The 15,394-nt window shown below is 47.8% G+C and overlaps 1 protein-coding gene across 1 annotated transcript in view; it reads right to left on the bottom strand.

Moving 5' to 3' along the window:
- Positions 1 to 6,328: 6,328 nt before the first annotated feature.
- Positions 6,329 to 15,394, bottom strand: part of MAD1L1 (mitotic arrest deficient 1 like 1) — a 383,289-nt gene continuing 374,223 nt past the window's right edge. Inside the window, exon 18 of the mRNA XM_067306376.1 lies at positions 6,329 to 7,537. Coding sequence (XP_067162477.1) covers positions 7,379 to 7,537 — 159 coding nt within the window. The 3' untranslated portion in view covers positions 6,329 to 7,378. The remainder of the gene's footprint in view (positions 7,538 to 15,394) is intronic.

Below are 15,394 nucleotides of genomic sequence, written 5' to 3' on the forward strand. Positions count from 1 at the left end.
ATGAATCACACGACCTGGCGCTTGGCTGAAAACACACATGGGTGATGCTGGGCCCGCTCCAAGGCCAAAGCTTGATATCTGGAATATTGGTCTGCTGGGCAGGTAACTCTAGCATTGAAACGAAGTCCTAGCATTACCTAAAGACATCCTGCATCTGCAGGATGGATCCACCCAAGAGAGGGTTGTTATCTGGTGAGATTTTAGCAGTCCTCCACATCTCCAGCGTGGCTGCCAGGATGAAGGCCCTGTTCTTGTTGGGTTTGGTTTACTCCCCGCCATCATCTCCTTTGTGAGATTCCTCCTACCCCTCCCAGGACTCACAGCAAGAGGAGCTGTCATTTCAGAGCATGCCAGTCAAGCGTGGCTCTGCTCGGTAACGGCGGGATAAGAGAGGGAGCTGATCACGTACATCCCTAAGGGCTGGAGCGTGACTCCCAAAACAAGTCGAGGAAAGACACATGCACAGGGAGGAGCCAGAAGAGCCTCAGAAGGGAGAAAGGGTGAAGGAGGGACAAGGTGATGTGCAGTCACCCTGTTGCTGTAGCGAGCTGGTCTACCTTTCTCACTCTGTGGTCAGTCAGGAGTTGGAGGCACCTCCAGACAAGCAGCATCGAGGACCTAAGAGAGGTTTGTGCTCTGAGTTTCTTTAGAGAGAGATTGCTTCTCTCTAGTGGTTAGGGGAACAGACTGGCAGACAAACCAGCCACCGTCACCAGCAAAGTGAAGTGCCTGCAGTTGTACAGTGCAAACACTACCCAGTGGATGCTCAGGGAGAGAAGAAAGGTTCATCTTCCAAGCTTCAGAGCCTTTCACCTGCCTGGAAAACATTTTCCATCACGTTGATGCCAGAAGTCTATGATCCCTAGATAAAAGGACTCTGACTCGGTGATACAGGAAATTCTCTAGCAAAGTCCTGTGCTTCATACTTCCTCCTGCATCTGCACCTTCCTTCCCTTTGACCTGTCCAGTGCATCTTGTCAATGGTGTAATATTTTGGGGGGAGTCAGGGATGGCGAATTACCTTCTCAGTCCCTACAGGCAATCAGCTTGCTCCCTGAACCATGAGATACGATTGCCCTTATTATTTTAGATTGCATAGCAGTGAGTCTTGTTAATGGTCATAAAATTATCCAGTCCTTATCTGAAATCCAACAACCGTCTGTGTTTCAAGGACCTCCTGATGGTCTCTGGCTTTGTTCCAGGTTGAAGAGGCATCAGAGGCGACCACGGAGGAAAAAGAGGCAGTGGGAAGATTAAAGAAAAACAACCAAAACCACAACAAGCAACAGCCAACAAAGAGAATTCAAAGTAAAACAAGGAATATTAAAGAGAGCTCAATCAGTCAGCTGGAGAGTTCAAAAAAACACAACCTGTCAAGAAGAGAAGGAAGCAGCATCAGGTAAAATTAGCAACACTAATAACTCATCAGTGCTGGAGCCCCGACCAGGAAACAGCACGGGGAAGAAGAAGGGGCCGGTAGACACTTGATCCCCTCTGGGGGAAGCAGGAGAGAGAACTGACACAGCCTGAAGGAACCGAGAGTCTTGTTTAGATGATTGTTTGGATGGGGACCAAAGACACGGGCTACTCCCAGGGCCTCCAGCTTCCAGGAACTGCCTTTGTGCTCCCTAACCTACATGGCAGCCTTCTCTCTAGTTGTATTTATCTCCCAGGAAGAGCTTTCCTAGCCATCACCTTTCTCCTCAGTGCCAGTAAGGTCCTTCTGCTAGAAGGAGTCAGGGATGGTGGTGGCCTCCAGGCCTTCCCTGCCCCAGAACCACCTCATCTCACCCTTTTCTGCCTCTCCCTCCTCCTCCTCACCTGAGCCACGACCCTTGAGTCTAGGACAGGCCCAGGCTTCCATTTTGTCTCTTGTAGTTGCTTTGAGGGGAAAAAATGCACACAAGCAAGCCTGGTCCAGCGCCTTGGAGACCCAGCCACTGCAGCGGAAGGAGAGCAGGAGCAGCCAGTGGGCTCACCGCCCAATGCCTGGGGCTGCCACCATCCCATTTAGCAAAGGGTTTGACCACTGATTTCTACATAGAACATTTCTGAAGCAAAATCTCTTATTTCTTTTAGTTACCAGACTTTCTAAAGGAAGACTGCTCCACTGTCCTTTCAAATAACATCTAAGAGCCCCCAGAGTACCAAAAAGAATAATAATACCCCTGCAAAGAGAAACAACAAATGGAAAAGCCTCAAGAAGCAGAAGACTGTTTAACGTAACCAAGTTCAAACACAGATTCCCATCAATTTTGCAGCAAACCTGAGTCATGAAATTAAAAGTAGCATCAGCATATTTCCTATTAGCTAGGGTTCCTTTTTCAGAACCGATCATACGTTCCTACCCTATTTTTCTAGACACTTGTGTCAATGCGATATCCTCAGATGCTGTTCAGTCGCTCCTCTTAGCCTGAAAAAGCTTTCCTGTTGGGAAGGATGGGATTTTAATATTTAAAAAAGATTCCAAGAAAAAGCTTTGCTGATTTCTTTTTTCTTTTTAATATCCCTCCACTGATCAGAGTGGGTGCATTTTGTAGCTTTTAAACTTCATGCAACTTTTAGCATCATTGCTATTAAATTCGAATCTGCTGTCACAGCAGGCAGCACGAATGTGATTTACACCAGTGCGGAGAGTGTGCTCTGTCCTCTCCAGCTACTACACTGCCTCGTCAGAAACTCACAGTCGTTAGCTACGATCACCTGGCATCTGACACCGTCATCACATTCCCAACATCTTCTAATAGCTGAAAGCCATAACAGAACCAAACCTGCCTTCGCTGCGTCGTCTCCTGCACCGAGCACCATTGGCTGGCAGGGCCCAGCATCACCTTGGTGATGTCCTAGGAAGGCTTTGCCTCTCTCCCCCGAGGCTTTTTTAGACATGTTCTCCTGTCAGCCCAAGTCGCACCATTTTCAGCTGTCTCTCAGCCCGCTGCTGGGGTTGAGAAGTAGAAAGGGCTGTTGTTGCTCCACGTTTCGTTGGCAGGTTGGAGCTGGCTAAGGGAAGCATTGGGAACCCAACGGCGCAGCTGAGCAGCCGCAGGACACTGAACGGCCATGGTGCGGGCTGCACTAGCTTGGGCCATCCTTTGATACGCCTGGGCCCTGCTCGGCTGTAGAGCAGCACGTGGGGCCAAAGAGGGGTTCCCAATGGGTAATGCCAGGGCCTTCCCTGCCCACCGGCACTGGGAGACCTCCCCTGTGACGGGGAAGCAACATTCCCGTGTTACAGAGCCTGCAGCATGGAAGGGCTCACTGGCTTGTCCCACCGGAGCAAGCAGAAAAGCTGAGCGTCAGAAACGGCATCTCTCCTGCTCTGTTGCTCGCCTGTGCCCAGCCCCATCCCTCTCTGGCGAGAGACGTCCCAGTCGGATGACGAGCACAGCGCAGGTCTCACCTCACCTCAGCGGCAGCTCGGGAGGTATTTGGGGATGACTCCTTGGGAAGACGATGGGGGGACAGTTTCTCAGGAAGGCGATGTGCCTGCCTGTCTGCAGCTGTGCAACACAGCTCCTGTTGAAAATCCTTGCGAGGGCTGTGATCTGTGCTCTGACAGGCAGCGGCTTTCGATCCATGCTGTGGTGAAGGGGAGGGGAGGAGGCCTCCAGTTTGTACCTGCAAAGGACCCTTGCCTGCCCTGACCCAGATAACATGAAGGGCTGTTTGCTCCCTGCCCCTGTGTTAAAGGCTTTTATGAAACCAGCTTTCTTCCCTCTTGCCTTCAGAGATGCTGTCTGCACCGCACTGTGCTGGCCCCTCTGCAGCCAGCGACACACAGGAAAACCGGAGACTTTCCCAGTCCCGAGGCAGGAAGAGCCTGGACCCAGGCTGCTGGCCAGCCTCCAGCGAGGATGTCAGTTGGGAAAAGAGAGACTCCCTTTCCTCCCTGTGCCCTGTTTCTTCCTTCCCACCCCATCCCCAAGCCTGCTCCTTGCTCCTATTCCCCTCCGCTCAGCTTCATGCTCTTGCCCACTTCCCATAGTATTACATGAAGGAGATCCATAATTAATGTCTACAAACCACTGAGCTGTGCCCCAAGTTTTTCCATGGATTGTTCCACAAGGGCTTCCTTAGTCTTTCCTTAGGTCCATGCTTACTTCCAGGACAATTCCTTGGTGCTCATACAAAGGAAAAGCATCGATGCCAAAGGAGTCAGGGAACGAACAGCAGGAGCAAGAGGCTCCAGGTTCATAGGTGCAGCCTCTGAGGAGAAGCCTGAACCTTGGAAGTACCTGCCTTACCCAAGAGCGCTGTTGCTTTCAAGGACCATATGGCAGTACTTGACAGTTCTTTGCCCCTGTTAGATATTTATATATGCACGTAGATGAAAAGGGTTGATCAGTAGAGGAGCAGGGACTCATGAGCAGTTTGAGTGAAGGGAAGCTTCAGGCAACACTGCAAACAAGACAGTGCTCCAACACACACAGTCCCCCAGCCGTGCATTAATAAATCATATTTTACAGCTTATAGCACATAAACCCAGCTAGCGTGTACAGAGACCCAGCAAGCATACGCACACTTGTTAACACTCTTCCCTCTCCCCTCCAACCAACTGCAAATTTATTACTGATCTAAGATTTTCTAAAATGATTTTTTGCAAACAGGGCTGGAGCTTTGCAAGTGACAAGCTGAAGACAGATGGGACTTGTACACCCAGCACCTGGAGTATTTGAAAACCGCTGTACCACCGGTGGCAACCAGTGTCGCTGTTTGTGCTGCCCTGGAGGGTCTGTTGCCTGTCCTCTGCGATGGGGGAGTGCAAGGTGGGTGATGAGCGCAGCAGCAGGGCCCTGCGATGATCTGCTGAGCCCTGGGTAGCTCAGCGCAGAAGGAATAATCACTGTAAAATTCAGCATCACAGTTATTCTTCACAACTCCCTCACGGGAGAGACAAGCATTATAATTACGGCTGTACCGACAGGAGCTGCTACAGCAGCAAGGTTCAGCCATCTGTTTGGGGCTTTATCCTGAATTTGGCGTCAGAGTCGGAACTGAAACTTGGGGATTCTCAACTCCTTTCCCCAACGCCATGTCTTACCAGCAGCGCAGGCTGCTTTGCAACAGTCACACTTTCATGCAAATGCTCCCAGGCCTCGGTGAGAGTCTTAGGGTAGCCTAGCTTCCCAAAAGCCCTGGTTTCATGTAGTGCCCAAGTCTGTTCACTGCCCAACAGCATCACAGTAAGAGCAGGGCAGAGGTGCTGCTTGCCAAAGCAGGACAGCTAGCCCAGCAGCCTCCCCAGCTGTTAGCAGGACCAGCTTCTGCACCACGCAGGCACATCAGGTCAGGCACCCAGCTTCAGGAAAATGCCTCTTCCAGGAGCGTTAGTTTATTAAACTTTGTTGAACGAACCAGTTTTGCTGGAAGAAAAGGGTGCGGCAGGGTAATTCATCTGTGTCTCTCCTCCACACCCAAGGAGTCTCGGAAGACTAGTATTTTTTCTGCACCAACCTATTATCCATTCACTCCTGGGAGGCAACTTTCCAACAGGCAGAATGCTTTTTCCCTTGTCACTTCCCAGCATCACTTCTCGCCTCACCCGTGTTTTGCTAAGATAGAGGGTTTATTGTAAACTTATTAATTACTTCATTTCTCCTGCGAGGAGCCAGGAGAAAAATTTTCAGCAGCAGCCAGGATCTGCTATTGTGTTGGCGGAGGAGTTGAGTGTGGCTGACGTCATGATTCATTTTCTCCATGACTGAGGAAGGTGACTCGCAGTGCCATGTTGCGCATATGAATCAGGCAGCGTTCCCCTGGCACAGCACGCCAGGCAATTCATCTTCCACCAGGACTTCTTCAAGCAGAAGAGAAAACGCCAAGCTTTTGCTGTTGCCTTTCATTCAGATGGCAACACTTCCCTGCAAACCCCTGCAGAGAGGAGGGGCTGGGAAGATGGGGTCTGCAGCCTCCCCAGAGCACACACTTGTCCCACCACTTCTGATCAGTTGGGTCTATAGCAGCTGTTTTCCATGCCCGTAGATACACCGATGAGTCCCAAAGCGACTCCAGTAAGAGCGGCCAGTCCTACAGTCACTGCGAGCTTCTAAGCTAACTTTCTAGTCTGCTTGCTGCTGCCTTCTCTCCAAGCTTAGAAGTAGGTCCTTGGTGATATCAAGAGGAAACCAATACACACAAAAGTTCATAACAAACTAATCTGACAGCATGAATGAGACGGGCCTGGAAAAAATAAGGTAATGATGTCCTCCCTTCTCAAAGCACTACCAGCCTCGGACCATCGATGGGTGATTTGTTACCACACTTTACACATGAGAGAGCACAGAGGCAGCACAGTGTACATCCCAAATAAAGAAGTCATACACTCAGATTGGGAAGTGACACTTTATTCTTAGGATAAAAGAGGTATCTCCATTGCAACACAAAATGTCAGACTTCAGGGGGTGTTCTGTCCTCCACAGAGGAGAGACACTTTCAAGGGAAGGCGGACACCCCCAACAAGGTGGGCAGTTACCCACAGCCTGGTCACAAGCAGCAGGCTAAAACCAGCAGTACAGTGAACACACCTTGAGAAGATCCCTCCCACCATCTTCATTCCTGAGATAACCAAGTGCCCGAGAGTCTTGGCGAGGAACAAAAAGCACGGCAGTGACATCAGAGCACACCATGTGATAGAGAAGTGTCAGAACAGGTATAGGGTCTTCAAAAGTCCATTTACACTTGTGCTTGTCTGCTGAGTGATGGCAGACTAGGGGCTGGCATTCTGGGGCTGAGACTCAGGTAATTAGATAACTTGAAAATAATTTCAATCCTGCTGAGTGATGAGCTATTTGCAATAGCAGGAGGTATTTGAAATGAACCTGCTAACTCATGACTCTGATCCTTCACCAATGCCCAGCTGGGTGACCAACCTCTTAGCTTCTATTAGGAGAGGACTATTCATTAACTGTGGGGCCAGAGAGCACCAGCCTTCCTCAACACCCATGTTTGTCTGTCTGCTGAGGTCCCGATTTGGGGGATCCTCTTGGGAAAAGCTGTGAACAGCAATGCTGTGGCTCCTCAAACCAGCAGTTCCCATCTACTTCCCAGAGAGACGGTAAGACAGTTTGGGGAGTTTAAACACATTTTACAGTTCATGTGTGGGGTTTGGCACAGGAGAGCCCTAGGATAGAGCTAGATTTCCCTTCCACATGAGGGAGATGATGCTTTTCAGAGGAGCAGGAGGAAGCAGATTAGGGAATCAACATAGAAGAAGAGGGGAGAAGGAGTTCCCCAAAAAACAAAAGCCACCCAATGCCATGGGTTAAGGGCGGGAGGGGAAAATTTGTCCTCACTACCTTATGAACACCAGGGGTGAGTCACTATCCTGTCCAGGGGTGCTGCTCGCCTGGCTGGTGGGTGTTGGTGGGACCGGCATGAACTAAGCGATGGTCTGGCGGCTGAAGAGGTCGAGGGTGAGGGCACTGAGGAAGGCTGGGATGCTGTCCTGGCGAAGCAGGTGGAGTTCAATGAGCTCCCGGATGGTTCGAGAGAACTCTGTTTCCAGAAGCTGCATTTTTCCACCAGAGGAGCTGGAGGCCTGAGGGAAAAGAAGAACAAACCCATTAATACGGCAGGGTTTTAATTCACCTCCCACAACGCAGAGAAGTAGCACCATGGCTCTGAGGCCTCCTTCGGTGTGGGTCTGCCTGTAATCAAGGAAACGTTATCTGCTGCAGAGCAGGTGTTCGACGCACAACTTAATTGGGCCGTTATTGAGTTCTGCACTTCCAAAATCTCTGCACAGGACGCCCTGCACAAGCCTCCCTAAATAACAAATGGCACAGCAGGGAAAAGAGCAGCTCAAACATCTTGGAAATGGCCTGTGCAAAGGCCAGGCTCGCACCACCTGCAGCAGAGCAGCCAGTGCAGAGCCAGGGCGCCCACCTCAGGGACTCCATCACCCGCCAGGGCTTGGGTGGCAGGAACTACACCAAAGAGCTTTCTTTCTATGACACTAAGGAGCACTTATCCCTGAAGTCCTTCCTATTCCTGAAGGAGGAAGTGGACGTGTTCCCAACTGACGTAACTCCTTTTGAATGAGCTGCTGATTCACCCCACATCCCTAAAGTGTTTCAAGATGTTTAAATCAGCCCGGCAACGAATACCCAAGAGCTCCAGAGGAATTATTCCAGAGATGCTAATATGAAAATAAGGAAACTCAACATGTGGGAAGACATTACAAATCTCCTGTAACATATAAAACAAGCGAAAAAAAGGCTAAATGCAAGAGATGTAAGGAACGCTTGGAGCCTTTCCTGGCCCTGGAGGCACGAAAGCTGCTTGTTTATTAATAAACATCAAAAACACCACAGTGGAAATGCTAATTCTTTCCCCTGTCATTTTCCTCTTCAAAATGCTCCCACTCCTAATTGTTCTGTACCAGTGCTTCTCCCTGAAGCCCAGCTGGGGCACCATGAGGGCTCCTGCGGGGAGCAGGAGCGGGGCAGACTCCCACCCTACCAAAAGACCCAGAGCTGAGGATTTCCATGGGAAAGGAAGACATGGCTTTACTTGCTAGGAGAGAAGGGAAGTGTTACTCGCCAAGGGCCCCAGGAAACCTGCTTGTTTCTGATTTCATGTTTCCAGGAACCTGGACACATCTGATTATGAACTTTTCATGTATGTGTCACTTCTGATTGCAAAGAGTGCAAGGTACCGAGGATGTCCCTGTCAACCCTAAGCCAGGGAGAAAATCTAAACAAGATTTCAGAGAGGAAAAGCAAATTAACATTGGTTTGGATTCTCTTCCACTTCAGCTTAGTTCATTTTCAGCAACTCCAAAGGATGTTCGGTGCCTTAATCAGTTCCTTAGTGGAGCTACCCTACTTGCTTTCTGTGCATCCAACGTGCCACAGGCTCAGATTAGAGTCTAACTAGGAAAAGGGAAGAAATGGCAGATCATTAGGACACCAGTTTGATGGCACAGCAAGGAGTGTACACCTGCAATCTATCTTAAAGGTTAGGCACAATGTGAAGATCTAGTATAGTTACGAATTAGTACATGGGCTGGGTACTGTCAAAGCAGCACAGGTTTTGTTTTGCAAATCCTCCCTGGATTCAGCTGACGAGAAACATGAGTTTAGGATGAAGGTCCAAGTATTATGAATGCATCGCTTGTGTCTTCAAAGTCAACGCTGAACTGAATTCACCTGAAACAGGAATTCAATCTCTGTATGAAAGACACTGCCTCCTTCTTAGAATTAAAACACTCTTTGGGCACAAAACTAATTTTCTAAGAATTTACAAGTAAATCCATTAATTGGTTTACTAGTTTAATTAATTAAAGTAAGTTCCTTAAGAAATTTAGCATCCACTGCCAGAACATTTGCTTGTGTCTTATGATCTCAGAAACAGAACAACTTAAAATGTTTTAAACTTCTTGTCTGCTTTGAGCTCACAGTTGTCTTGGGTGAAGGCAAAATTTGAATAATTTCTTTTTTATGAGATTAATGGTCATTTCTCTTGACTATTCTTCATAACTGCAGTTTGACCCTTCAGCAGAGGCAGAATAATAATGTTTGCTGAAGTTACATGAAGAAATATGTGCTTTTGAGAGGACTATTACTTCCTATTGCATTCAACAGGACTGTGGTTTCTCTGGGTTGTCTGACAAGCAAGAGAAGCAACACCTTCCCGCTTGGGGTCCCTCTCACCAGGGACAGTCAGAGGGGGCATCCACAGAAGACATCTCGCCCAGGTTTCTTCAGTTCTCCTTCCTAACAAGAACAAGGAGAGCAAGCAATTGTTTCTCTGCTGGGATACGTTTATATGTTAACTCTGAGGATGGATGCCCTTGCAGTTCAGTTCATTCAATTTCACACTGCTTTAAAAAAAAAAACGTTTAGAAACTTGCTTTTTTGGGAGTGTTTTAAAATTACTATCATTGTTACTGTTCTTATTGTTTGTTTTTATTGCTTTTTCTTTTTTTACCCATCTGTTCATAACGTAGCATAGACTGGGATATAGATAGATAGACAGATTTATTGCTGTTGGTGAGTTCAACAGCAGAAGTACCTTTGCAGCATGTGCTTTACAAATAAAGTGATTATAAGAATAGCAATACATTCCCATTAACCCACACGATTTCTTTTCAAAAGCAAGTCTGCACCATACCTGGGACACTAGGTGAGCTGCAGGCAGAGAGCAAAGAGCCAGGGGAGGTGCTGTGGGAGCTGGAGGGAGCAGGGACCATGACAGGGGAGGAGGCGTGCATGGGTGGGCAGGAGAGAGGAGGGAGAGGACACTGGAGGGGATGTTCTGCTGAACGAAATCTGCATGCTCGCTCCCTGGGTGCCGGCTGTTTCATGCCATTTTGGATCAGTGCAGAGCATACCAGTGACACCAGCTTTAAAAAACTGCAATTATGAAAGATACAAAGCTGAAATTTCCAGAGGTTTAAAGCTATTAGGGCACTCAAGTCATCCTCCTCACTGCTCATACCCAGGACTCCCTCCACTCTTTTTTTTAATCAATTTTTAAATTAAAAAGAATCCCAACCCTCAAAGAAAATTCTTGAGCACAACCTCTACTAAAAAGAAGTTACAACTGAGAGCACGTACCAGCTATTCACAGGAACACACTCTGTGCAAGGCAATCTCCATTCACCCCAGCAATGCACCCCTGGGAACAGAAGTCCAGATGAAGCTGAAGGCCTCCCAAGCTCATTCAGGTATGAAATGCCCAGGTGAGGGGCCCAAGCCAGCATCACTCGGACCCACAGGGATAGTCAGTGAGCAGGAAGAGGGCAAGAAAGACAAGAGCATATTCAAAACCAGTTCTAACTACTCTGGGCCCAACACTATTAAAATGTCTTACTCAGACCTACGTGGCTATCGTGTGTTGTTGCTTTCAAAGGCAACTGCCAAAGAAAAAACCAGCAAGATTTGGAGGTGCACTGAATACACAGGGTCAAAGGAAAGGCTGAGCCTGGAAGTCCTCCATCCTCCCTGTAGGCAATGCACACAGGGCTGCACCAAGAGGCAGGTTGGGGACCAACATCACACTTTGATGCCTCTTTCCCACTGAGCTAAGTTAGCCAGCTAAGCACAGTGGTTAATGAGAGATGCAAATATTCCCCCCACACACACACCTCGAGTTTCACCGACCAAGGGGCAGACCAGGATCCTGAAGTTAGTGAGAATACTGTCTCACAGACCTGGAACTTCTCATTCATGGAAAAATCAGGCTGGTACGCTAAATTACTGAGACTCAGGTCTCAGCCATATTTTATTCAGACCTCCAATACTCACAAAAGGAAAGAGATTTCAGCTTTGGCTAAGCTCTGTTGCCAGTTCAGTCTCATTTAAGGCCTATCGGGACCTTTCCTAGAAAAGCAATGGAAATCAATCTTTGCCCGGTGTTACTGCATGCCTGCTTGTGCTGGTGGGTGTATGCGACTCCTGCTACGGATTTCAAGGGTGACACCCTGTTTTCTGCTCATACACTGTGCCACCCTCTAGAGCAATCACATCAGCGAGCCGATTTCACTGCGTTGTGCAACATGAACAAGACAGGTCTATTTACCACATGGCGACATAAACTCGCAGCAGTTGCTCCTAGACCTGCTCAGAGAAAGGAGCCTTTAGTACAATTGCTTTTCCACAAGAATCAAGATCAGCTGCTGCCTGACAGAGGGAAACATCATAAATCTTCCTTTTAACCCAGGAAATTGGTAAATTATTTAAAGCGTTATAGCTTTTATATATACATATATTTTTTTTTGGCAGGCAAAGACTTATATTACAGCTAAAGCTGCATGTGTGCATGCAGTTCTTTGCCAGCCAGGTACCTGGGAACTGGGGTGCCCCTGCCACTTCTTCTGCTCTATGTATCTATCTGTGCAGCAGATGAAGGGTGGGATAGAAAACTAATCATGGAAGGCGCACACCCAAGAGGTGAAGCACTCAGAGTGGAAGCTGGAGGCTCCTCCCCAGTCACCAGATAAACTTTCTACCTGCTTCATTTTCTGCTCAGTGCATCTGCTGCCAAATGCTGGGGGCATTTTCTGTCTAACTGCAGTTTCATCCTGGGTAAGGAAACAACCAGAGCAGAGAAGGGGTGGAGCAGAGAGGCTCCCCCCTCTCTCTTTCTCAGGGACTGCTAAGAGAACCAGTATGTCTGTATTTTAGGAATGGGACAAAGTAGATGCTACCTGGGTTCATTTAACTGCTGCATTGATTGGCAACACGCAGCTCTCAAATAACCACCAGCGTGGTAGAAAAGCAAACCCATCCCTCCAACAGGGACCACCTCAGCAAGGGGTTAGAGCAGCCAATGCTGAAGGTGCATAGGAGCAATGGGCACTACCAACTGTCCTTGCTGAGGGAAGGACTCAAAGCTGGCAGGACGAAGCTAGCAGCGCATGAACTGTAGATGAGGCACTCTCAACTGTTAGTGCTTTGATATAACACAAGCAGGGCTTCTGACTGCATTGATTTTGCTTTGAAGCTGAGATTGTCTTTGCCCCCACGCTGTTATTGCATAGAAACACTCTCTGAAAGCTAAGTCCCAGCATTTAATTTGCTGCTTGTTCCATCAGCTGAGAGGTAGCTATGTCAAAAGTTTGATTGTCTCCTTTGGTCATTTACAGGAAAACATACAGTTCAGAAGTGCACTATGGTCTAGAGACACCAATTCTTACAGTTTCTTGTATACCCTTTTCCTCTTCTTTCTGACATATTTTGGTAGCTAGGAAAAAAAAAAAAGAACAACCTCACTCTGTCTCCAAAAATGCCATCAGCTATAAACTGGAATGAATTTAGTGGAGTGAACTAGAGTGAATTTAGTCATCCAAAGCTTTTAGGATCCTTCTTGAAAGATGCTACTTGAGCATATGACCCAATGTCTTGTAGGCCTTCAGACTCCGGAAGAAGAGTGAGAAAAGGGTGCCTGGGTGCTCCAAAGAGAAGGCTCCATAGGGATGTGTTATCATGAAGAAACATGGAAAAAAGCAAAAGAGGGCTTTAGCATTCAATAGAACTTGAAATTTCACCATTAAGTGGGGATATTCCACCTCAGATTTCCATGTGGAGAAAGCACTGCTATATTTAGGGGTGTGATCCACATAGGATATACAGATGTTCTCCTGCATATTCAAACACACACATCCAAGTGCTGGAATTGGAGTTCCCACATGATTTTTGGTAAGCTGACAAAAGTGACAGTGGTGCTTTGTACCAGGCCAAGTGTCACTTTAAAGCAGCAGGCTCAGCTTGGGAACCTCATTTCAAATACCTCCTCACCGTGACAAAGATTTAGGTCTAAGCCTTTGGCAGGGTAGCCAGTGTGCCTTTCCACCCCTTGGCACTCAGAAGCTTTTGTTTTGCAGATGAAGCTCTGCCGTACTCTGCAGTAGATGATACTTTTCGAGGCTATGATGTATTAGGGGTCAAAACAAGCAAGTGAATCACTGCACAGTGACATTTACCCAGTGAAGGTATTGTGGAGGCTCCATCTTGTCTGCCGAGAGGCTCTGCTCTGCTTATTCCATAAATCACTTTCTGTGCGATGTCCATACACACAACTGCTCTGAATACTGGGGAAACCCTGTGCATGCCAAGGGATGGGGCAATACGGCTGAGACCCCAGGAAGAGCTTCTCTCTGCTCCATTCAGCTCACTGGCCTCCTACGGTGTTACAGCTCTGCTGTGGTTGCACTCACCTAACTCTCCATACCCCAGTTCTTACTGACATTTCCCTTGTCCTCGTGGTGTTCCCAGGCCCTCCTCGGAGCCTTCTGTGCTGCCTGCTAGGATGTTACGTATATCTCCCCACAAGATAGATCCCTTTTGCAATTTGCTTTCACCATCCAAGTCCCTGAGAGCTACTCTTCATAAATGACAGTCATGCCCTCTTCCCCAAAACTTTTCCCCATCAGGAAAAGTCCTCAGGGTCTGCTACACCAAACCATCTCTCAAAAACTCCGCAGTGTGATCATCATTTGTGCCACAAAGCATCTCCCATCGAGTGAGCTGGGCACATTCATGTTCCTGACGGTCCCGGGCCTCCCTGACGGCTTCCCCAACACGCCCACTGTGGAGCCTCCTGCTTGCTTCACCACCCATTAATACGTGTAAATCCTGTCACAGTCCAGCAAACCAATTTGAAAATATGTTTTAAGAAGCTGCCTGCCCTGACCTTTAAAAAGAAAATCTTTTTGTTTCTGCCTCTTGCTTTAGACGCTGAGATTTTTCTAAATGTCAAAGGCCTTCCTGTCCACACATGGCTGTCAGAAGAGGAGAGCCAAAATATAGCCGCAGAGAGGGCCTGGAGCCTCTTTGCGGGATCTGGTGTGCAGTGAAGGGAACAGTCTCAAAAGCAAAGCTGATAAATCAGCATGCTTGTGCGTACCCAACGGGCCACTCACAACAACCCCCCACCCAAGGGAGCCCCCTGAACACGCAGCCAACCAAAAACTCACAAAACTCGACCATCCAGTGAAGAACACCCAAATCAACCCTTCCTGCAGTGAGACGCCAGGCATTTGCTTTTAGGCAATGAGCAGCAAGGCGGAAAACAGAAGAGAAGTTTGATCCCTATGTGCTACCACTTTCTAACACCTATCACCAGACTGGCATTAATATGCATCATTACCTATCTAGAATAAGTGTCTGTCTTCTTCACTGCTGTACCAGAAGGGCTATGCAGTGTGACAGACAGAGAAACAAAGAGGTTTCGTGTGTGTGTGTGCGTGTGTGTGCATGCACACACATGGAAACTGCCTGCTGAAGTTACAACAGTCCAAACAGGAGCTTCTGAGATCTGTGTAATTGCTCAAACTTGGCTGTCTCGGGTGATGATATCATTATCAAAATCCCCCAATTGAATTATGCCTCACCAATCAATCTCTCCTAAGTATCACACACTGCTCAAATATCAGGTCCCCAGGTAGCCACTAAATCACTTTAATTAGAGGCTGTTCTTTTAAAATTAGAGAAATATTAAAAAAACAAAAAAACAAATTGCACCACAAGATGCGCTTATGGCTGGCAATATTTATGAGGTTATTTAACAAACTGTTTACTGGTTTCCTTCTTTCTTTTTTGTGGTAGCTGGCAGGTTTCTGCTAGCCGGTGAGACCATGCTGCTGAGCCTGACACAAAACCTTCCCAACATAGCTCTAACAGGATGTGCAGTTCTTCATCAGTCAAGCAACCTATCTATCACAAATGACCATTCCTTGTCTCCAGCCAAATTTTTTCCCCTATAATATCCTCTCTGTAACTCAAAAGAGGAAGAGTACTTCTTTATAATAATTGCTTCTTGCCAAGACCTCTGACCTCTGTGTTGCCAGCTTGCTATATAAACTGAATTTATGAGGCAGAGAGGGATGGATGCCTGTAAAGGGCCTTCCAGGAAAAGTAATGAAAAAGCTGCTTTTAGCTGCTGAGCAAAG

This window comes from Apteryx mantelli, chromosome 16 (genome assembly GCF_036417845.1).
Source record: "Apteryx mantelli isolate bAptMan1 chromosome 16, bAptMan1.hap1, whole genome shotgun sequence".
NCBI lineage: Eukaryota > Metazoa > Chordata > Aves > Apterygiformes > Apterygidae > Apteryx > Apteryx mantelli.